Source organism: Perognathus longimembris, chromosome 2 (assembly GCF_023159225.1).
Source record: "Perognathus longimembris pacificus isolate PPM17 chromosome 2, ASM2315922v1, whole genome shotgun sequence".
NCBI lineage: Eukaryota > Metazoa > Chordata > Mammalia > Rodentia > Heteromyidae > Perognathus > Perognathus longimembris.
Genome location: NC_063162.1, coordinates 127,658,914 through 127,683,826, shown reverse-complemented (window position 1 = coordinate 127,683,826; position 24,913 = coordinate 127,658,914). Strand labels below are relative to the sequence as shown.

Genomic DNA, 24,913 nt, shown 5'->3' with positions numbered 1-24,913 from the left:
AGACCCTAGGAAGGACTCTGTTCAAGAAACACAAGGAAGACCAAAGGAGCAAAGTGAGAAAACAAGATCAAAATAAAAGACAAGTTCTAACTTTGGGCTCACTGATACTGATGACCATTGTAATAACTCATAACCCTTTAGAGTTTTCAGAGAGCTTCATAGTTGCCTGCTACAACATCCTAGCATAAGAATCCGAAAGGAGTAACTTAGCTAAATAATACAGTTAGCAAATATGAAGGTATAGAATTGAAGTCCTCTGTTTCCAGCCTCTTTAATGAATCTGCTCATTATTAATCATTTTAAAACAGCTAACCTTCTTTCTTAATATCATCAATTTCCTTACCAGCTCTATTCATATAAAAATAGACCTTTTTGAACTCTATGCTGTGATTTGAAGCATCTTATTATTGTTCTCTTTCTCTGTGGGTAGCTTTAATAGGTTGAAACAATTCTTTATCGTAACTTAGATGTTTTTCATAAAGTCATTTACAGCTATTTTCTCATTTTAATTGGTCTTTAAAATATTACCTTTTAAAATCACAACACATCTTGGAAATGAGGTGTTCTTATTAACCCAATTGTGTAATTGTTAAGAAATTAACTTTTTAAATGCTCTTTGGTGGAAAGCATATTCCATATATGAATCCATGTTCTCCCATGAATGTTTTCCAGCTGGAGATGGAGAAGCTTCAGCTACAAGCCCTTGAGCAAGAGCACAAGAAGCTGGCGGCCAGACTGGAGGAGGAGCGGGGCAAGAACAAGCACGTGGTGCTGATGCTTGTGAAGGAGTGCAAGCAGCTCTCTGGCAAAGTCATAGAGGAGGCCCAGAGGCTGGAAGAAGTAATGGCCAAGCTGGAGGAGGAAAAGAAGAGGACCAATGAATTAGAAGAGGAACTCTCTGTGGAGAAACGGAGAAGCACAGAAATGGAGGCTCAGATGGAAAAACAACTCTCTGAGTTTGATACCGAACGTGAACAGCTTCGTGCCAAGCTAAGTCGAGAAGAAGCACATACTGCTGACCTCAAAGAGGAGATTGACAAGATGAAGAAAATGATTGAGCAACTGAAAAGAGGAAATGACAGCAAACCAAGCCTGTCTCTCCCAAGGAAGACAAAAGATAGACGATTGGTTTCTGTATCTGTGGGGACAGAAGGACCTGTGACAATGTCTGTGGCTTGCCAGACAGACGTAGTGACAGAAAGCACAGATCATGGAAAGAAGTTGCCGTTGACTGTACCTGTAAAGCCTTCCACAGGAAGCCCCCTAGTTTCTGCAAACCTGAAAGGGAGCATGTGCCCCAACCCCCCACTGGTCAGACCAGGTATTGACAGGCAGGCTTCCCATGGTGACTTGATTGCCTCCTCCCTACCCACTCCCCCAACTCCAAGTGCAAGCAGAATTGAGGAAAATGGACCAAGCATGGGTTCAACACCTGATCTAACAAGTAGCACACCCCCAATTCCCAGTAGCGCTGCCCCTCCCTCTGCTCCAACACCGGCCATAGCTCCCCAGAACTACTCCCAAGCTCCGCCTATGCACAGTTTACATTCACCATGTGCCAACGCGTCTTTGCATCCAGGTCTCAACCCACGAATCCAGGCAGCTAGGTTTAGATTTCAGGGCAATGCGAATGACCCAGACCAAAATGGAAATACTACCCAAAGTCCTCCATCAAGAGATGTCTCACCTTCAAGTCGTGACAGCCTAGTGGCCAAACAACTAGCACGGAATACTGTGACCCAAGCACTGTCAAGATTTACAAGCCCTCAAACAGGTGCTTCTCCCAGGCCTGGAGTGTCTCCCATGGGGGACAGTGGCACCTACAATCCAGTCAGTCGGACCAGTTTAAAGACTCCTGGTGCAGCACGAGTTGATAGAGGAAATCCTCCTCCCATCCCACCAAAAAAGCCAGGGCTCTCCCAAACTCCTTCTCCACCACACCCACAACTCAAGGTTATTATGGATAGCAGCAGGGCCTCAAACACGGGGGCCAAAGTGGATAACAAAGTTGTGGCTTCTCCTCCTTCCACGTTGCCACAAGGGAATAGGGTAATAAGTGAGGAGAACCTCCCTAAATCGTCCTCCCCTCAGCTGCCACCAAAACCATCCATAGATTTAACTGTGGCACCTGCAGGCTGTGCCGTTTCAGCCCTGGCCGCGTCTCAGGTGGGTTCCTGGCCTGCTGAATCCCCCGGACTGAACCAACCTGCATGTTCAGACAACTCCCTTGTCATTCCCACCACCATTGCCTTTTGCTCTTCCATAAGACCTGTTAGTGCCTCATCCCGTAGGCCAGGTGCCTCAGACAGCCTCCTGGTAACAGCATCAGGTAAAGGGATTGAAATATTATACACTTTTCTTTTATTTTCTTTTTCATTTTTTAAGAGAATATGACCTCTCCTCACTTGCATTAATAATCTTTCACATTGCCTTGAAATATATTTTTTCTTTCAATATCTTTCCTTTTTATTCATCATTTTCTTTTAAAGACTCCAGGGTATGGTGATTCATCTTGCCTTATGAATTGTGGTTTTGTTATGCTAAGTGCTTTCCTCTTTTAAGATAATCGGAGAATAGTGGTTTGAAGTACATGAGGACAATAAATTTAGAGAGACTAAAACATTTCTGGTGGGGGAGAATGGGGAGGTGACACACACCCTTCTCATTAAATATTTATTGCACAAGGCCTCAGTATTAAGAGATCATTATTGGGCAGTTAGTGTTAGTTCTGTGTCTTCTGTAATGATATCAGAAAAATCCTTTTTAGGTTATTAATGCTACTGTGTATTATCAGATTGATTAGATTTGTTCTGTAATTGGTAAATTCTGATTTTTTTTTTTTTTTTTTTTTTTTTTTTTTTTTTTTTTTTTTTTTTGGCCAGTCCTGGGCCTTGAACTCAGGGCCTGAGCACTGTCCCTGGCTTCTTCCCGCTCAAGGCTAGCACTCTGCCACTTGAGCCACAGCGCCGCTTCTGGCCGTTTTCTGTATATGTGGTGCTGGGGAATCGAACCTAGGGCCTCGTGTATACGAGGCAGGCACTCTTGCCACTAGGCTATATCCCCAGCCCCGTAAATTCTGATTTTTAATACTAGTTTTATATTAAGATCTGGTTTTTGTTTACCCTCAAAAATGTTTATGGATCTCTGTTCTAAGTCATCTCAAAAGCCATTGACTCTATTTTGAGCTATGGTCTTCTGGTGCTTGAGCACAAATAAGACACTAGCATGCAGGCATATGGGTATATTAGAGAAGATGTGGTTTATGAAGCCACTAAATCTGGAGCTCCTGGATAAAGATGAACTAGGTTTTCCCTTTTGTTGTTTATTGCTAGAGGAAGTATAGCTTTTTTTGTTGATATGATTAGATTGGATTTTTTCTCTTCCACAGTGTTGAGGATTAAACCCAGGGCTTTGAGCATAACTATACAAATATGCCATTGCTACATCCTTAGCCCTTAATTCTTTTTTAAGCAAATGTGCTCTAAATAATGTTTTAATGTCCAGTTTCCGTTGTTACATTGAAGTAATTTCTCCTACCTTGGGATCTTTGTTTAGTAAATAGTGTTGTTTGGAAAGTAATGTAACTTTAAATTCTAAAAGAAAATTTGAATACTATCATATCACACTTAAAGGAGAGTGAGAATTTTAAAAGCAGGTAATATCAGGTAATGAGATCAGTACACCAATAATTAGTTATCTAATTCTAAGGCATCCTTTTATTACCCTCTTTGAGAGACTGTATTAGTGTTTTTAGGGAGGAAATTGAGAATTGGAAATAGCATGGCCTTTGACTATTTAAATATAGCATGTGCCATGTATAATTGCATTTTTGATGTTTTTTTCATGCTGAGCAAATTTTCTCTTTCTTACGATGGAACTTATGCTATACATAGGGGAACATGTTTGGTTGTAGGAGAGATTCAATACTGCAGCATGTCAGTATTCCTGAAACTGAACTTGCAACAGCAGGAGTATCAGTAAGTAGAGGTGATGGGAATGCCTTAAGGATACTGTCTCATAGCATTTTTGAAATTTTGTTTAGAATTGACCTTAGTATATTTCATAGTGTCTTCAGACACATTCAGCATTCCATTTTTCTTAATTTTCAATTACTGAGCTGGACACCTGTGTCATGGCTTAGAATAATATTAACTCTTTCTCACAAATTCATATCGACCTCAGAAAAGGAATCTCCGGCTGCCATTTAGGAAATTCAGAGCCTGTTCGGAAAGGTTTGTGGCTTTTGGTAAACACAGATTCCAAAACCCTTTGGAGAAATCAGTGGTTTGACATAACTGCATAGACTATATAAGAGAAAACACTAATTAGGGAATGCATATATCTTTTTATTCCTTTTTAAAATACAAAGTCTTCTGTTGTGTAATACCTCAAGGCTCTGCCAGACATTGTGCTTGTTGTCACTGTGGTCTAGGGAGTAGCTTATACACCTTTGTTTTCAATATCTGTGACTGAGGAACATGAAGTTTGGAAAGATAGAGAATACCTAATCTGGTGCATATTTACCAGAACAACCTGCGTAGGATGCAGTTTCATTTGGGATAAAGAAGTCAGAACTCCTCTCAAAGTGTCTTTGGCTTGCATCTATGGAGCCATCAAAGACATGTAAAATTGGTTCCTCATTTTCTCCTCTGATTTTGCAATGTAGCCAAAATATTATCAGAACTATAAAACTACCTTTGGAGGAATAATATTTCTGTATCATTTGTTCAAAGCTGTGGCTTTTTAGGATAAAGGATAGGCATCCAAGGACTGTAATCCTTTAGCAAGTGTTAACTGAGCACCAGTTCATATTCAGTGGCTGGAAATGCTATTATAATTATATATCCTTCTATAATTGTATAACTCCAATGTGTATCTAGGTCAGGCTCAACTCTCTAAATGCGTTATAAGATTTTAATTCTTCATTCTGTTTAGATTGCTCCATTTTTTCTTCATTTCTTGGGATCAAACTCAGTGCCTTTAGGCATGCTTAGGAGAGCACTCTACTACTGAGAAATACTTGTAGCACAATTGCTGTGGGACACACCAGAGCTCTCTGCATCCTGCTTCTTAACCTGGCTGTGACTGGGTAGGCTTGTACCTTTCTAGATTGTATGCCCCTGGAGGGCATTAACCTTCTAAGCATCCATCTAGGACATTGTAGTTGCTCATAGTAGGTCACAGAGACAGAGCATATTTGCCAGATATCTGGCAGATGTTTGTTCTCATATCCATGATTGAAAGAATAAGTACTGAACGGAGTCAGATGTCAGAATCAGCCTATTTCTTCACAATTGTAGCTATCAGCTGGAGAACAAATTCTCTTTAAGCTATTAGCTTTGCTATCTAAAAATAAAAGCATTGAACCACAACCTAAGAATAATTCCAAACCAAACTATATCTTCTTAAACTTGCCTGATGGATTTTGAAACAACACACAACTAGATCCCATGACTGTTCAAGGTCTATTATCTTGTGTATCCATGTCAGCTTGCATATATGACAGTTAGAGCTAAGTTACAACCTGAAAGCTCACATGACACAAGTTACCATTTTAATGGATTGCATTATAAATTATGTTAACTCTATTGAATACTTTTATAGGGAAATGTTAAATTTTAAAACAATCCTTAAATTTTTATTCCTTCTAAACTTGTCAAATGAACTTTCAGTTGTTAGATGATCACAAGCAAAAAGTAGAACTCTAGGCAACTGATTTCCCATACCCTTGGAGATTTTTTTTTTCTCTTTCCCTTTTTTGGTTGTTGTTATTATTTATTTTACACATTTTATTTGATTCGGTTTAGACTTTTTCCTTATGTAGACATATTTTTAAAAATTCACATATGATTGGCTTGAAGGCTAAATTGGAAAACAAGAATGATCTTGGCTATGACATTAACCTTCTCCATTTTCTGAAGCTGATGCCGGAAGCTGTCCTTTTCTTCCCTTTTCACCATTGCCTGTGCTCTCTGTCCCTTCTAGCCTGCTATGCAAGATGCTTACTTCTACTAACATTTGCATATGATACTGCAAAGCTGAATGACTTTTTCTAACATCATTGGAGTAGCTGTATGAATATAGATCTCATTTGTCATTATTAACCAGTTAACTAAATACCACCATGTTTATCGTTGTTGAGAACTTCAGATGAATATGGTAGGGTTTTGGTGAAATTTTATTTTTTCCTGTATTTATAGCAGCATCTATTAAAATACATTTGTGATAGGGAAAATTAGAAATAGTAGTGAAGATAGCATTTATGGGAAGCTTAAGAATATAAAGTATTAATATAGCATTTTTCCTTTGTGAACATTTAAAAAAGTATTTTCTGTCCTCTGAGAAAATAAATAGTATAATAATCTGCGGTTTCGTAGACAGAAAGAGAACCATAAGATTTTTGAGTGGTCTATGAGAAAATATATGAATAAAGTAGTTTCTCTTTCCGATAGCTTACTATTAAAATAGGGTTTTCTGGGGGAAAATGTGTTCACAATTGAATAAATTCACATAAAGCAGTTGAAAAATGTATTTATCTTGAAATTGTCTTCCCCCAAAACCAAATATCACAGTTAAAAGAAAAGAAAAATGAAAACAAACCATCAAAGAATAGAGAACTGTTGAGCATGTACATGTTGGTATACATAAAAGAATATCCATAAGGAAGACCCCTTGGGTGACTTAGCGGGAGGGAGAGTGTTTGAGAAACTGAGCGCATGAGCCAGATTCCCTCCTGTTCTGTAGACAATGATTATGCCCTGCCTTCATATTGCCTGTGTCTGCTTTACAGTCAAGGTTTCATACCTTAGTGTTTATAATTTCTCTGTTTATCATCCATTTCTAATAAGTACTGATTTAATTTTTGTGGGCCTGTTTTTTTGTTTGTTTTTAAGAAAATACAAAAGGTAAAATGTACCAGAGAGGAGCCTTCTTGTAAGTATGAAGTAAAAATAACTACCTTTGTAAGGAACCCTAATACCACTGGGAAATACAAAACTTAGATAAATATTGATTTTTATGAGCATGTTAAATTTGTCTGTCACGTAAGTTCTAATAGGGTACAACCAATGAAATATTCATGAACCCAAATAGTTGATTATGAAGATTATCCTATGAAGCTTTAATAAGCAATAGTTTCATTTCTAGAAATAGCTCTGTCCTATTTTTATAAAAAATTTTTATAATACTGAGAAATTTCTTGGATATGTTCATACCTTTTAAAAATATTTATATACTAAAATAAGGGTCAAACATTCAGTTTAATCCTAAGAATTGAATATTATATACATATCACTAAGACTCACATACTAAGAATATTATCTTAAATATCAATGCTAAAGGAACGGAAATCATCCATCCATTGTTCCTTCCTAAAGAGAATGTTAACACATGTATGTATGTAGCAGGTCTGCCGTATGAAGGGAATATGTGGATGATTGACATTACATAGAAGTATTGAAGTTCTACATTGAGAAAACTAGAATGATATATTTTTCACTGTACTTAGAAGCTAAAGGACAAACTACCAATGTATCCCATTAAATAAACATTCTTACTTTACTGTTTTTACAGCCTTTTGATCAAGGAAGAATTCAGAAAATTTTCCATGCTATATGCAGCAGACTTCACACATTTAACCGATTCTCTTCTAAAAGCTGCTAAATACTGATGAAAAATGTCTAACCATGATAACTCTTTATGATTTTTGTTAAAACTGTATGGTAGAGTGTCCTGTTTTGTTGACTGATTAAAAGTTTGCTAGAACTGTTACAAAAATGGCAAGGTGATAGTCTCCAAAATTCATATTGAATGTTTGTAATGTCATAGTGTAAAACAAATTATATATATATATATATATACGTATATATATATATATCCTTTTAATACTGAATAGTACTTAGTACCATCATTTTTTCCCAAGTGAGAATTCAAGGAGTATAATTAGTTTCTTTGATAAGAGTTTGGCTCATCTCACTGGTTTATGTAAATCTTAAAGTCAAGTTTCCTTGGAAACATTATTGAAAAAAGAAAAAAAAATCTCTGTTTTACTATGGTATGTACTACATTATACCTAGCACATTACTTTTTCAGATTGATATGGAAGTTAAAGAGACTTCCATGCAATTTTAAAATTCAACTTGTTTTGAAATGCTAAAAAGGAATTTAAACTTTTAAAATAGGATAGCCATCTTAGTTTTCCAAAACCTATCACTAGTTTAACACTTATCTGTGCAGACTGACAACTAAAAATAACTTGTCATCATTATGTTAATTTGATTAGCAGCAGAAACTGAAATAACAGTACAGATTTGTACTAAGAAAATATTAACATATTGGTATTCATTAGGGATATATGTTCACATGTTAGTGTGTGTGAGATTCAAACAGGAAGAATAATAGCTATCTCTTGTCCTTGTTCCTATTTCTAACGACAGTCACTTTAACCTACAGGCTGGTCACCCTCCCTAACCCCTTTGCTAATGAGTGGTGGTCCTGCCCCCCTGGCTGGCAGGCCCACCCTTCTTCAGCAAGCTGCTGCCCAGGGAAATGTCACTTTATTATCAATGCTGCTTAATGAAGAAGGACTGGACATTAATTACTTCTGTGAAGATGGCCATTCTGCCTTGTATTCTGCTGCTAAGAATGGACATACAGGTACAATTCTGAAATCAAATTCCATTGTACACTTGCGAACAAATTGAGTGTCAAAAGCCCTTGTAACCATTATCCTGGGCAGAATGTGTATTTGGGATTTAATTTTCTTCTATGAGAGGAACGGCTAAATCATCACTTCAAGGTTTACAAAGTTTAGAGCATATGAGTTGGACAGTTTCTGAATGCAAAAATTTTACTGTAGCTGGCAAAAAGTGGTCTTAGTTTTATGCCCAATGGAATGTATTGTACATGTAGAAATTTGAGGCATAGTAATTACAAAGCATATTTTAGAATAAAGCTGTCCATCTGTGATCACTTTGGTCAGGACAAAATAGCCTTAATTAGTCTATTAGAAATACATGATGTGGGTGAAAGACCAACAGTGTTTCAGTGAATGCCTCAGCAAGGGCAGTTTAGTAGTTAGGGAGTATCATGAGTCTGAAATTGTTCCTTGGTTGCAACAATTTATAGTTACTTGGATTGTTTTAAAAAAAAACTAGGAAATTACATAATTACAAATGACCTATCCATGAATACTAGGAATTACTCTTTTTCTTTAAAGTACAAATGCTGTATAGTTAAATATACTAAAACATATGATAATGAAAGAGATAGTTTGACTCCTAGTGCAAAATCAATAGCACTGCATATGCAAGCCGTAGAACTGTCAGTTGGTTCAGATAAATGCAAGATTCTGGTGAGCCAAGATAACTCAGTAGTTCTGAAGTACTTTGAAATTCTTCAGAAGCCACTGGGGATTTTATTTTGCAACTGTAGAGAAATCGGGTTGAACATCACTTTTTATGAGCTTCCTTGACTTTACCATGCAAGTGTAAGATGGTCATCATATAGAAGTATTTTAGTGATTAAACTAATATCACTAAGTAAGAATTTAAGTACAAAGAATAGTACTTCTGTTTGGTAAATGGGTTCTCCATTCCTCAAAAAGGATTTCTGGGAATAGCTGGTGGAAAAATCTGGCAAACCATTTTCTGGCCCCATGACATTCCTTTTTACTTACCAGCAATTCTAATAACACTAAAAATATGATGTCTAAGTTGGTGAGTTTGAGGGAATCATAATCTTCGGGGGGGAGGGGAGTGAAATCTTTGAAAGATTCTTTTGAGTCCTACATTTTGCAGGATAGATTTGTTGAGTTCAAGGTAAAAGTTCTCAGGGTTTAGAACCCATGTTCAGCTTGTAGTAAACTTGGTTCATCATAACACTAACTTGGAAAACCGTAACAGCTTTCTATTAAAACTCCATAGACTGTGTGAGATTGCTGCTGAATGTCGAAGCCCAAGTTGATGCTGCTGATAAAAATGGCTTCACGCCCTTGTGTGCTGCAGCTGCTCAGGGACATTTTGAGTAAGTGATACTTCTAATTCTTTTCTTTTCCTATGAAAATAATCTCTCTTTTTTTAGTTCTGCACACATTCTAGCTTCAGCTAAGTATGTAAACTAGTGCTTAAATACTTTCACAAAAGATTTTGGAGGATTTAAAGAACAAGTAGGAGCTGGATGCTGATGGCTTCTGCCTGTAATCATAGCTACACAGGAGACTAAGATCTGAGGATCATGGTTCAAAGCCAGCTCAGGTAAGAAGTTCTGTGATATGCTAATCTCCAGTTGACCAAGAAAAGCCAGTAGTAGAACTGTGGCTCAAGTGATAGAGTACCAATGTTGAGCAAAAAAGCTAAAGGAGAGTGCCTAGACCCTGAATTGAAGCTCCAGTATTGACACAAAAGGAAGAACGAAAGAGAGAGGAAAAGAGAGGGAAAGGAGGGAGGGGGGGAGGGAGGGAGGGAGGGAGGGAGGGAGGGAGGGAGGGAGAGAAGGGAAGGAAAGGAAGGATGGGGGAGGAAGGAAGGAGAAAAGAAGAGGGCACTTTCTCCTTCTGGAATGTGCTTTTGCCTTTACCTGTCATGTCTTTGTTTCTGGGAAATCTGTAGAGCCACTTACTTGAAGCATGTAACAGACACAGAAACACAAAAGAGAATGGCAAAAAGGAAAAACCCTGAAGAAGTCCATGATTCAAAATATAATATGTAATTAATGTATAAAATATTTGTTTTATATATCATATAACTGTATAAGTATTATATATGCTCATATATAAATATTATACATATTTATTATATACATATATAATGCATAAGCAGCAAAAACACACTAAAAATCCACTGGAGTTTGTTCACTTTCAAGCTCCAGGTGTTTAGTTATTAAGAGCCACAGTCTTGACTTTGCCTTCTTTCCTTTCCTTCTTGAGCCAGTGTCATGGTGCTATATCTCCATAAACCAGTCCCCATCTGGAGACAGGATTGCTCCCCAAAGAAACTCTTCTTCTCAGACTCTTTGATACTTTTTTTCCCCTTTTGTACTTTTTTATAGATGAGGCACATGGTACCCAGAGGTCTACACCATTTATAATTATTTTCTCAAGTGATAAATTACAGGATGACTCAGCAGCCCGTTTTTGTTTTTGTTTTCTCCAATTTTCAAACTATTTAGAGTTACAATGATATATGTACCAAACATATCCCAATAAGGTAAACACATCCCAAGGATTTTACTTTTTTTTTTTTTTTTTTTTGGCCAGTCCTGGGACTTGGACTCAGGGCCTGAGTACTGGCCCTGGCTTCTTCCCGCTCAAGGCTAGTACTCTGCCACTTGAGCCACAGCGCCACTTCTGGCCATTTTCTGTATATGTGGTGCTGGGGAATTGAACCCAGGGCTTCATGTATACAAGGCAAGCACTCTTGCCACTAAGCCATATCCCCAGCCCCATCAAGGATTTTACTATTATAAGCTTTTAAAAAGAGAAGGATCGGGGCTGGGGATATAGCCTAGTGGCAAGAGTGCCTGCCTCGGATACACGAGGCCCTAGGTTCGATTCCCCAGCACCACATATACAGAAAAACGGCCAGAAGCGGCGCTGTGGCTCAAGTGGCAGAGTGCTAGCCTTGAGCGGGAAGAAGCCAGGGACAGTGCTCAGGCCCTGAGTCCAAGGCCCAGGACTGGCCAAAAAAAAAAAAAAAAAGAGAAGGATCACAAACCCAAGTTTTAGTGCTTGATTAAATCTACTAATTTGAAGTGCTATGTTGGAAATTAACTGTTGTGACTAAAATTTTTTTAGCAATTTGAAAACATGTCCCTGTGTAGGACCCACTATAATTAATGTGCATAAATAAAAATTACATCTATAATCCTCGCTACTCAAGAGGCTGAGATCTGAGGTCTGAGGTTCAAAGCCAGCCGAGGTAGCAAAGTTCATTATACACTTACCTAGAATTAACTCGAAAAGGCAAACTGAAACTGTGGCTCAAGGTGTTAGAGCACTAGCTTCAAGCACAAAACCTCAGGACAATGGCCAGGAAACATACACACTCAAAATCAATGTATATGAACATACAAATTGGTTAGCATTATTGTCATAATGTAGCATCTTGATCACAAGGTGCTTCAGAGGGCAATTTATATATAATTGATCATGATCTTGTGTTCAGATGTGTAGAATTACTAATTGCATATGATGCTAACATTGATCATGCTGCTGCTGGAGGACAGACACCTCTCTACCTGGCCTGTAAACATGGAAACAAAGAATGTATCAGACTCTTGCTGGAAGCTGGTTCTGACCGAAGCATAAAAACTAGAGTAAGTATTACTTCTTTGTTAAGTTCTTTGTTCTAGTATATGTAATTTACAATGTGTCTATAAACTATGGGTAGAAAAACAAAATATAATCAGCCATCCATACTTATGGTTCCACATGCATAGAATTAACCAACTGCATGTGGAAAAGAATATATCTTTTTCAAATTTATCAAGTATCCTTTAAGTAGAAAAAGAAAATAACAGAAGAGGTACTATTGAAAACAGCCATTTATGAACATAATGCATCTTGATCATCATTCTTACTGTTTTCTTAATTATGTGGTATATACAGTGAATTCATAGATTTCTTCCTCTTCTCATTGTTCCCTAAACAACACATCATACTGCTTTTATAGCATTTATATTGGATTAGTTATTATAAGTAATCTAGATTTGTTAATATAGATGTGTGCCAGTTATATGCAGATAGTATTCCATTTTATATCAGAGGCTTAAGAAATGCGTGTAGCCATAAACATTGTAGATAAGGTTCCTGAAAGTGGTACCCACAGAAAATTAGGGACAACTGTACTCAAGAGGTTACAACTAGAACTATCAATTCATGAAGCAGGAATATAATAACCTACATATAAACATTTTTCTGTTAAATCTATTACTGGGGATTTTTTGAAAGTACTCCTTTTTAGCTTTCTGAAAAAAATAGTTTTGCATATTATATTTAATCAAAGAAAACCTATTGTGTTTATATATACTTATAAGATTCTACCTTATCAATGAAAAAAAATGGATTTTATATCATCAAACTGACCAGAAATAAGTAGTGACAACATAAAAATATAAATTAAATTTTGTGTGATAGAACATAGAAATTTGTGCTCTCAAACTAGTTATTGATAAACTGACCAAAATCTTTAAAAGTAGAGATACAAACAATATAAATGACAGTGTTTTTTCTTTAAAAATTTTTTTACTATTGTCTTTAAGTAGTTGTACAAAGGAAGTGCCATATACAAAAACAGTTTGAGTACAATGCATTTTGATCAGTGTCATCCCCTCCAACATTCCTAATAGAATAATTAATTATATTTCTACCTCTAATGAGAAAGTACCAAAAGGAGAATAAAACACTGCAAGATTTTTCTCCCTCCAACAGTCCTAATAGAATAATTAATTATATTTCTACCTCTAATGAGAAAGTACCAGAATAAAACATTGCAAAATTTTTCTAAAAAGTCTGTGTGGCCTTTGCAGTGTAAGTTAGGAAAGGTCAAAAGCACTTATTCTCTGGGGGCTTCCATAAGGCTGACACTCATGTATAGGTGTTCACAGACCAACAATAAGCAGCTATGAAACTTCACTTCCTGCCTGGAGCTGGAAGACTATGCTCATTGTTCAGTGTGGTCTTACCTTAGCTAAATGGACTTGATTGAAATGAGATTTAAACTAGAGTGAAACCCACATTATCAAGGATTAACTTTAGCAGATTATTAGATAACATACCTAAATGGAGAGAGGTTCCACTAATGTCTACTTTTGGTCTTCTACCTTACTCCTTTTTTAAAAAGTGCTGTGTGTAGTTCACCAAAACGTATTTAATGGTGTGAAATGTTACATGAGACTTACATCAAAAAGAATATAAAGGAAGAAAAAACAAGCCAAAATACAAAAAAAAATTTAAACTAACGAAGAGGGGGGCCTGTATGTAAGCAAACCCAAGATTCTATCAGAAGGAGAGATGAGATTTTCCCTAGATCAGAGCTTCTCAAACTCAGGTTTGACAAACACTCCTGGTCACCTGGTAAGCTATTTTAAAGAGGCTTTTTACCCAGAGTTTCTGATCCAGTTTATCTGGGATGAGGCTTAGAAATCTGCATTCTTCACAAGTTTTCAGAGGATACTGAAGTTCTGGACAATACATGCAAACACTGTTGCCCTAGGAAGGACCTTTGTGTTTACACTGTAGCAGACAACTAAGTGGGTAACGGAGACTCCAAAATAATGTGCTCTAGAAAATAAACCCAGTGATTTTAGTTGGGACATTCTCTAAGTTTGTTATCATCAGTATCCCTCTACAATCAAAGAACTGCCAACAGAGCCCACTGACATCAAATCACTTGGCTTTGTTTTATCTGCACATCTACCTTTTTTCCTGTTTTCTTGAATTTCCTTTTAGAATGGTTAGTGTAAAGTTCTAAGATTATTAGTCTGGTCACTATTCACTAAGTACAACTGATTAACAATATTCTTCTAATACACTACTAATAACATTATTGTTGCATATATATTTTTAAAATTTCTGGAGGCTAAAGCTCATTTCCTTTTACTGGCACCCAGCTGTGGCTAAAGTTCATTGCCTTTTATCATATTAAATGGAGACTTGGGGTTGTCATGCATAATAGTTATGAGCCTGGGCAGCGTATGCTCACTCCAGATGGTTAACTGTTAGGTAGAAATGAATACAAAGCAAAACATGAGTCATAGCTCTGGGGAATATGGTAGCTGACAGAGGCCAGAGAACTTAGCTCATCAGAGATAGGACTAGAATGCCTACTTTTCCAAACTTAGTAGTTCAGGTCCAAGAACGTTTAGAGGTGGACTTTAAATAATACTGTTATCAACATTAATGTTGTCATCGTCCTTCCCCCCTGGGTCCTTTAATTTTCAGGATGGCTGGACACCAGTTCATGCAGCTGTTGACACTGGTAATGTGGACAGCCTCAAGCTTCTGATGTACCATAGAGCCCCACGTCGTGGGAATTCTTTGCGTGAGAAAGAGCCCAAATCGGTTTTCACCTTGAAAGGAGGAGAAGAAAGCCCTGAAGACACATCCAAGCCCATGGTTCCTGCAGATCTTATCAACCATGCTGACAGAGAGGGCTGGACTGCTGCCCATATCGCTGCTTCCAAAGGCTTTAAGGTATGTCATTTACCAGCTGGCCTCATCGCACCCTTGTGACTCAGTGATTGATAAAGTTACCTTTCATTGGTTGTGTGCATCCTTACTGAACAATTGGTGACTGAGTGACACCACTGCAGATGATGATAAACTACTGGCAAAAACTGACATTTTTTTTTCTATCTAGCAAATATTTGGTCAAGGGTAACAGAGATTTGTAAAACAATTATTATACTTAGTTTCTTCATAAGAAATATGAGAATCATTTCAAACAGTTTGCTTCATCTACATTTTGGAGAAGCCAATTAGTCCATGGGGTTGCTCCCTTTCATTACCAAGGCTCAGTTACTAGTTAGGGCGGAAAGCAGATTCGTACCTGGTCTACAGTACAGCATGCTTGATCAAGACCTGGTCCTGCACTGCAAAACTTGCATATTACCTATGTTTTCTTGTGATATCTGTGTTATCTATAGGGGACTCTAGCTTCTACTCCAAGTATATCAAGATTGTTAAAGAAAACCAGAGAATAGTAGACCATGCACTCATGCTATTACATTTTTTAGTGCAAGACACTGTACTTAGCATTTATAGAAGTGTGTGTGTGTGTGTGTGTGTGTGTGTGTGTGTGTGTGTGTGTGCTGGGGCTTGAATTCAGTGCCTCATTAATACTCTTGCTCAGTGTGTTTTTGCACGTATGGCACTCTACCAATTGAGCCATGCCCCCAGTTCTGGCTCTTTTGTTGATTATTGGGAAACTGAAATCTGTGATTGTCTGTGGGGCTGGCTTCAAAACCAGGATCCTTAGATTTTTAGCCTCTTGCAACGCTAAGATGATAGGCATGAGCCTTGGGTGCCCCACCAGAAATAAGTTTTGTCATTGGTAGCTGTGAAACCAAGAAAAGAATGCAAATTACAAGTATAGAAAAAAGGGACCAAAAATTGGATAAAGGTAATAGATATGACATTGGACATAAAAGTACAATGATTGTGTAGACAATGGAAGACATTGCACATACTTCAAAGAGCAGAGTTGGAGGAATGCTAGACTTAGTGGTTCATTATGGAAGGGATAGAAATTATTCAGGTGATTTTGCAGATCACTGGAGAGGAAAGCAATTCAGGTAAGATAGAAGTAAAAATGGAGACATAGAATTAGTGGGTGACAGCTCCAACTGAGCTAATAGAAAGTCATGAAAAATGAAATTAGTAATTGGCCTCTGAATGTAGGCATGAGGTTTTCAGTACCAGTCTAATAATTTGATTTCAACTTAATAGTGAAAGCATGGCCAGTGAAAGCTTTTAGGCAACAGGGTAAGATAACTGGGCCTACAGTTTAAAGTAATTAATTTAGCAACAGCATTTAGAAGATTAGAAAGTATGAAAAAATTGGTGGAAGACAGACTAAAGGAATAGAAAGTAATAACAAAAAATCTCCAGTGGAAATCATAAAGGGCGATAGCGGACTAGACAAGTCCAAAGATTAATTGCAGAATAAATATGGGAAATGAAGTTAGTGAAGGAGGAGACAATAGTGGTATTCCAGGCATCATTGTGAACAGGGAGATAGACTGAGGTTATAGATATTCTGAGTTTAGTGCTGTGATTTGTTCATTCTAGATAGAAATACCTAAAAACCTTTGGAACTTGTGGTTGAGTAACAATTTCCTGTAGTTATGGTCTTCTTTAGAACTTTTCGTTTTGGATTTTAGTTTTTAAACAGTGGGAAAATAGCACAATTTAGCTAAGTACTTATAAGCAGGAACTCCCCTTCTACTTTAGTTCTTAGAAAATATATAAAATTTGGACAACTGTGTATGTATGTGTGTATATGTATATGCACACAGACATGCACAGATACACACATATATGGAATACAGTGACATTTGACATAAAAGTAATTAGGAGACACATGGAAAACATGAATAGTTTAAATTTGAAATTCACAGTTGGTAGAAGACTGTGATCTCATTTGCTGGTGGGGAGATGCATGGAGGGGTTCATTGGCAAGCCACTGCTAAGAAAATCTCTGCAGTATGAGATGTTAATGATAGGAATGGATTGTTTAGGCATGCAGCCTGGAGGCAAACAAACAAATAAAGAACAACAAAATTCAGATTGTCCCACATTCAGGATATTTGGTGTTTTGAAGTTACCCTTAAGTCAGGAGATAGTGTGTTTTTGTTCTGCTTTTTCGTTCTGAACTTTCTTGTAGTTTTGATTATTACAAATGCTATTTCATTGAGTTCCAGGGCCCTGAAACAGTAGATGCGCTGTCTCTGTTGACTAACAAGAAACCTCTTTCTCTCATGCAATATGACTGTCCTGTATTCTTTTAGTTTGACAAGCATATGATAAAGATTTTGATGAGATGTTTTTAAGAATGTATGATTGACAGTGCACACTCCTATGCTACAAAAAGAATAGATTTTTATTTAGAGTTCTAGAGTAGATATTTAATTGTTTAGTCTAAACTCTTTATTTTATGATTAGGACATTTAAATCTCAAAAGCATTTATGAAGTAGAAGTTGGTAATGGAGCCCAGATTACCTGATTCTGTTACTTTTTCTCTAATGTACCTTTACTTCCTAGACAAAAATTACTTTACAATAGCTTTGAATCATTCATCTAAAAGATGCCTCTTTCCTGGTTGAGATAATTCTCTAAAGTTGTCCATTTATAACCAGCGAAGGCTAGTTCTCTAAAAAATTAAATAAATTATAAATGGATGTCCTAGTAAAAACATACATTAACCACTAGATGAAACCAACATTTACATAGTAGTCTACATGTGGACAGTTTACACAATGTGGTAATAGCCTTGTCACCCAATGTATGAGTTATTTTTTGTTATCCTTCTGATGAAGCACTTGAAAGAAACACCTTGAAGGAAGAAGGATTTATTTCACATCATAGCTGTATAATTATTTGGGCCCATGTTTTTGTCTAGTACATCTTGACAGAGGGAACATGGAAGATGGAGAAACATGGTGTTTCCTTCATGGCAGACAGGAAGGAGACAGAGACAGACAGTTTTGCAGGTAGGAAGTAGGGACAAGATACTTCAAGGAGCTACCTCTAGAGACCCAATTCCACCATCTAGGTCCACCTCCTCAAGTTTTCAGAACTTCGCAAAATAATGCCACCAGCTCAGAACCAAACTACTAATACTTGAGCCATCAGCAGGGTTAGGGGCAATCCACAAAGAAGAAACTTACAGTTGCCACATGCTTTTCAACAGAGCATTGAGATACAAGAGCTGGGAGAGAGCTCCTCCAACCACCTTGTGTCATACATGAAATGTCTGTGTCTTAAAAATGGTAAACTCATTTCCCAAGGTCAGTTCTTGAAGGATTAGATTCCCATGTCCGTGCTTGCTTCTTTTTTAGCCCTTAGTCTTTGTCTCATTGGTTAAGAAATTCATGCAGATCACTATTTATTGTTTGGCAGTGAGAGATTCTTTCCCTCTAATTGGCTTGTGGGTAATCCAAAGAGAAGATGAAATCAAGGATTTTTTTTAAATATCATTTCCTAGAAAGAGATAAAAGAAATTCTTAATGAAGTTTTCTGTGTTCCTCTCTGTTCTGTCATCAGATCTTTCACAAGTCAAGTTTCTGCAACAGAAATAAGTTAAGGACACTGTCTACATGTGATTATTTCTTTTATTACACAAATTCATATACCCAGAGCTTTTCCTTTATTTTTTTTAATTGTGGGTTTTAAAAATCTACAGCAGGTAACACTCTAGTTTATCTTTTCTCCAAACCAATGGTTTCTTAGCATGATACTCTTTCTTAGTGCCTGTCTCTCGGTTGTTTCAGACATTGAATATTCAATGCAAACTTCTTTTTCCCCTCTGTTGCCGGAACACTGCCCCTTCCCTACTTCCCCTCTGACTAAATTCAAACAAGTCTTGGGCTCTATTCCTAGCAGTTTCCTCCTATTTTTAAAGTGTCCCTCCCATTTTTCAGTTTTAACTGTGGCTTTTCCCATAACTAAGCTGAAACAGATAGCTTCACAGCTGACTTTCCATCTGTCTTTTAGACATATGTTCCCAGAATTATAGAGGTCATCATTAGGCAGCTCCCCCACCCCCATCCTCTGTTAAGAGTGTGCCCCTCTCTTTGCCATTGAAGGCATTCTTGCATTGTGCTAAGATTCTAGTCTGACAGATGCACTGGTAGTTTTTAGCCCTTGGAAAATCTGTCACCTTTTTCTGTTACCTTCTTTCAACTACTCCACCTCCCCGGGAGGCCAGGATATGGTATGTTCAGACATCAACAGAGACTCTAAAATTTGCATTCCTTCTTCCTAGTTCATGACTATAAAAAGATCCAAGGAAATGGGAGTCACTGAAGTTTTTCCTTGGCACACAGAATTGTGTAACTGGTTTGGCCCAGTGGCCCAGTGCCACTTATGCTGTTATTCCAGTAGAATTATTCAGTACCATCTATGTATTACTCTTAAAAGCATCCTAGTTTGGAGAGTTATATGGTAATCCTATTGATGAACATATTCTCATGTTTTGTTTTGTTTTTATCTCATCTCACCACTCCACCTGGGAGTAACCTTAGGCTCCAATGTGTAAGCCCTTCGGTCAGTCTGCTATAGCTCTTGATTTTCCTCTTTTAATCTCATAACATCACTATACATTTGTGTGTAGTTGTTCCATCTTTCTAAGTGAAATGATCAATATGACTCTAAATGTTATGCCTTTTTAAGTGAACTCTGCATGTGCTGTCTCCTGCACCAACTCACAGCATTGCCTTGCAGAGCCCCACTTTATGCCATCTGGATGCATTCTGGGTCCTGCCACAGTCTCTCCATCTTCAGTCTCCTGGAGATGCCACAAAGGCATCTAAGTGAATGTGGTGCTATAACTTACCCACTTCCCATCTTCCTAAGGCTCTTTTACTCTCAGGGTAAGGCATTGATCCTTATGATAATCCGACCACTACTGCTGCCTCAGTCCACCTCCACTGGTGTACTTGATCCCTTCCCCTTCCCTAGCATGTTAAATGCTGTATTGGGCATGACTGGCCCCTGTGTAGATGCCCTGTGCTCGCTTCTCTCCCTGGCTTTGCATCTGCCTTTTTTATTACCATAAATAGCCTCTTCTCCTGTCTCAACTCTTCTCTTCCTGAAAATATCCCAACTGAAATCTTGTTCATGTGGTAGGCGTTCCTCTCACCACACTTCACTTGGAGAGCTTGCACTTGATTGTAATTGTGTGCTTCTACAAAAAATAACTTTTCCAACGTGTGTATCTTGTTCCCCACAGTCTCCAGCTCACAGGTACTGTTTACACAGAGGATGAATGTACTGCTACAGTTCCATCCTAGCTGATCTCCTTCCTATTTTTCTCTTCCTTTCGATGTGCACTGATTGGCTTTTAAAGCAGAGCCTATCAAGGTCCTTTGCTGCAGTAGAGCTCCAGCTGCTCATAACTCCCACCAAATTCCAGCCCATCGCATCTTTGGCCACTCAGCCTTTATCTGCTGTCTAGCTTCTGTCATTAGATCTTGTCTTAATGGCTGTAAAGCAGTAGTTACACTCTCACTCCAGCATTGTTCTCAGCACTTAGCTGAGCTTTATCTCTGCAATTACAAACTGATTTTACTTTGTCTCCCTCTGTCTAGTTTCAAGCTCTTGGCTTGGCTCCTGCCTTCACTTTGATTTTATATCTAGATCTTTGGACTTCATGTTTTTACTTAACCACCTTGGCACTGGAACCCTCCTTAAAAGACCATGGCAAAGACTGTTTATCCCTCAGTATCTCTTTTGCCCTTTCTCTAAATAATGAAGTCATACATTTTCTTTTCCTCTGCACCCATGGTTCGCCAACAGAAAGACTACGTTCGACAGCCTCCGCTGCAAGTTACGGGCTATGATCCTAAATTCTGAAAACTGGCATATGGTGAAAAGTGAAGCCGAGGCCACTGCTTCTTAAATCTTTATTATATTTATACCCTCAGTAAACTCATCTGTTTAGATCCCAGGTTAACACCTCCTGCCCATTTTAGGTCCCCTGGGTGGGAATTCGTTTCCATGATAAATCCCACAGCATGTGTCTTCTCTTTACTTAGTCTCACCCACAGGAGATGATTTTCTCCATCTTTCCTTCCTCTTGAGTCCACCATAAAATAAAAAGCAACTGTTGTCTACCATCTCTCTGTGTCTAACTCTTGGTGACAGTTCACATTCTTCCATGCTGTTAACAGTATCCATCATCAGGGTCCCCTGGCACGCTCACAGAGAAGCTTAAGTTTGTTACTCACAAACTTTTAATAAGATCTAAATAATCATTGAGTCAGTCATGCACTTTATAACAACATTTTGGTCACTAGTGGGCCTTGGTCACTAGTGGACCTTATGGCACCTTGAGGGTCCCATAAGATTGTGTTGCCTAGTGGCATTGTAGACATCTTAGTTTCTTGAATATTCTGTGATGGTGTACAACATGAAATCACCTAACCATTTCTCACTGTCCTACAGCCTATGATTGTTCTTGCAAAGTGTCAGAACTGTGCCTGGAATATCATAGGTACTGAAATAGTTGCTGTAGTTGTGTTAAGTAGCAGTGAGGCCAAAGTTTTTACCTGCTTTGTGGGACACAAAGCAGGTCCCCCAGTGAGGTCCCCCAATGAACCAGTATAGCACTATAGAATTTGCCCTTGTAGAGTATTGCATATGCATTCTCCTCATGGACATGCCATTTCACACTTATTTCAAGAGAAAATCGTTGCCTATATTATTGCTACTTTCCTGCTTGAATGTAATAAAGATTATAAACAACTCTCATTGAAGGTCAAAAATTAGAATCCTAATTCAGAAAAATTACAACATTTGCATTTTGTCACTTAATTTTCATTTGAAGTAGCATCAGTAGTAATACTGCTTTCTAAGTAGTGATGATGATTTTCATTTTAAATTATTGCACTGTAGAGAAAATCTGGAGCAAGGTTAGAGAAGGCTTTGCAACCTGCCTAGTTTAGCGTAATCAGAAGTGGGGGTGTGTGTATGTGAATGTGCACATGCGCATGCATGTGTGTGCCTTTAGAAGAAAGCTAGAAAGGACATTAGCTCATTGTTCCTTTTAGTTGATTCGGATCTGTTTATGGTTTTCTTTCTGTTGTTGAGATAATAGAGTTCCAAAGTCAATATTGTGATATGATATCCTGTTATTCAATTGCTTATTTGAAAAGTATGTATATGCATATGTACACATGCATACATACATATATTTCTCTTATTTTGCACTTGGAAAATTAAAGAAAACTATGGTCTTTGAGTTCATAGTAATTGATTTGTTTTGAATGATTTCTTTAAGAATTTGGGTAAAAGAAAATGTTAAAAACAGAAAAAAAACATAGCTTCAGTACCTATTAAAATATTCTTAAATAAAATCTCAGTAACATGGTGTTCATATTTTCATATTAAAAATAGAGCAGCATAAGATCTTGAATGAAAATTGCTTGGGAGGACTCTGGAACAGAACTGGTGAAGTTGAGAGCCCTGCTCTCACCTTATCAGAAAAGCAAATGGCAGTCCATGCATCAGCACCAAGCATCCAGTCACATGAAGCAAAAGCCCTTTTGTTTTATAACTGCCATATATTACCATGGGAGGACACTCTGCTGAAGTCAATTCATTCTTAATTTCATTTGTAAACTGATTAACAAGCTAATTTGAAACCTAAGAATCTTCTGTGAGAGCACTGACTCGGTGAAATAGAGCATTCTCTGGGTTAGGCCTGAAGCTCAGTGATAGAGTGTTTGTCTAGTGTGAGCAAAGAAGGCCTTGAGTTCTATGCCCAGCACCAGAAAAATAATTACAGCTAGATAATGAAACAGCTAGATCTTATTTTGATAAATCAGAGCTCAGTTTTTATATCAGGGTTGTTGGATTTGAAGTAAGATTTCCAGCTGTTAGTGAATTCCTTCCTTCCTTCCTTCCTTCCTTCCTTCCTTCCTTCCTTCCTTCCTTCCTTCCTTCTTTCCTTCCTTCTTTCCTTCCTTTCTTTCTTCCTCCTTCCTTCTTTTTTTCCCTCCCTCCCACCCTTCTTTCTTTCCTCCTTATTGTTAGGCACACAGTGACTGAGTGGCATCCCAAGTCCTTGATTTTTGTAGTCAAGGTCTTGCTATAGCCCATGCTGGTCTCAAACTCCTAATCTTCCTGCCTCTACCCTTCCAAATACTGGAGGTATAGACATGCACCACCCAATCTTTAGCTGTGAATTCTAGATTGTCTTGCCATAGGTAAGTAATTCATTGACTGGGTTATGCTTATTATCTGACTCAGTTGGATAAAAAGGTAATCTTACTTTTGTCCTTACAGAACTGCCTAGAAATCTTGTGTAGGCATGGAGGGCTAGAACCCGAAAAGAGAGACAAGTGCAACCGGACTGTGCATGATGTTGCTACTGATGACTGCAAGCATCTGCTGGAGAATTTGAGTGAGTGACATCCAAGGCTTTCTATTCATCCTTCTTCTGCCCAGTGGGACCTCTGGGAAAACTAGGAAAAAAGTATTCATGTAACCACAGTGTTCTTCCCCTCTTAACTTCTTTTGAGTTTTCACTGCTGCAAAAAAATATTCTATTGATTGTAAATGTGTTATTTCTTTTTTTCCTTGTAAAATGACTTTGCAGAACTACTTAGCATACAAGTACTGCTAGATCATTTTGTATTTTACTGACTTAGGAGAGCAATCTAAATAATGATTGCTTTTTCTTCTTGCTTAGATGGTCTTGCTTAGATCCCAGGTGAGAAATCCCAGCTGTATATTCTGTTTCAGCTGATCAAAGGAACCAAGCAAGTGGACTGCCTATCTCTTTTTGCAGATAATTGATGAACTTTTGAGTCCCTTCCAACACTAGAGTGCATCCTCTTTAGTACATTTTATGAAAGGTTCACTTGTGAGTTTATGAATATGGATTGCTAAATGATGCAAAATACTGTCACTTATATTATCACCCAATTCAGCTGTTTCACCAGCTATTTCAGTAATCCAGAATTAGGATAGGAAGAATTTTAAAAGTTAACTAACATTCTAACCTTCCATTTTATACATAGATCTGTGTTCTGTGAGAAGTATAATAATACTTTAAGGAAAAGATGTGAAAGAGTCATAGAAACCCTCTTTACATCTAAAGTTTTCACTATAAAATGGCTATCATTATCAATATAACCCAGCCTTCAGGGCTTTAAACTTTTGGACCTTTATTCATTAGAATCTTCATTCATTAGAAATAGTACTTATTAAATGGTGATTTCTTACCACATTTTAGCCTTTTATTTTCATATATTGAACTTACCCTGATAGTCAATATGTCCAATTTTCTGTTAATCTCAAAAATCTTTGCTATCATATATTAGAAGTGTACCTTTTGATAGTAATATTTAAAAGTAGAAGCAGTTATTATTGATAACTGGCTTATTGGATGTGAAACTTACAACTCTTATTGGCTTTGGAGAAGAACAAGTGGAGAGTTGAAAAGGAGACAAAGTGGATACCATAGGCAGTTTAATATTAAATTTACTAGTTCGTTTTTGTAGTTGGTGGCAGTGGTTGTTGGTGGTACAGTACTGGTTTTGAACTCGGGCCTTGTACATGCACTACCACTTGAACCTTTCTCTCAGCCTTGTTTTGCTTTTGCTATTTTTCAAATAGTGTCTCATTTTTTACCCTAGGTTAACTTGGACTGTGATCCTCCTATATATACTTACCACATCACTGAGATAATA

The 24,913-nt window shown here is 37.6% G+C and overlaps 1 protein-coding gene across 1 annotated transcript in view; it reads left to right on the top strand.

The window, feature by feature from the left end:
• The window catches only part of Cttnbp2 (cortactin binding protein 2), a 124,754-nt gene that overhangs the window by 58,722 nt on the left and 41,119 nt on the right, over positions 1-24,913 (top strand). Inside the window, exons 4-9 of the mRNA XM_048340116.1 lie at positions 673-2,329; positions 8,452-8,655; positions 9,924-10,023; positions 12,162-12,312; positions 14,939-15,190; positions 23,505-23,622. Of these exons, the coding sequence (XP_048196073.1) occupies positions 673-2,329; positions 8,452-8,655; positions 9,924-10,023; positions 12,162-12,312; positions 14,939-15,190; positions 23,505-23,622 (2,482 nt within the window). The remainder of the gene's footprint in view (positions 1-672; positions 2,330-8,451; positions 8,656-9,923; positions 10,024-12,161; positions 12,313-14,938; positions 15,191-23,504; positions 23,623-24,913) is intronic.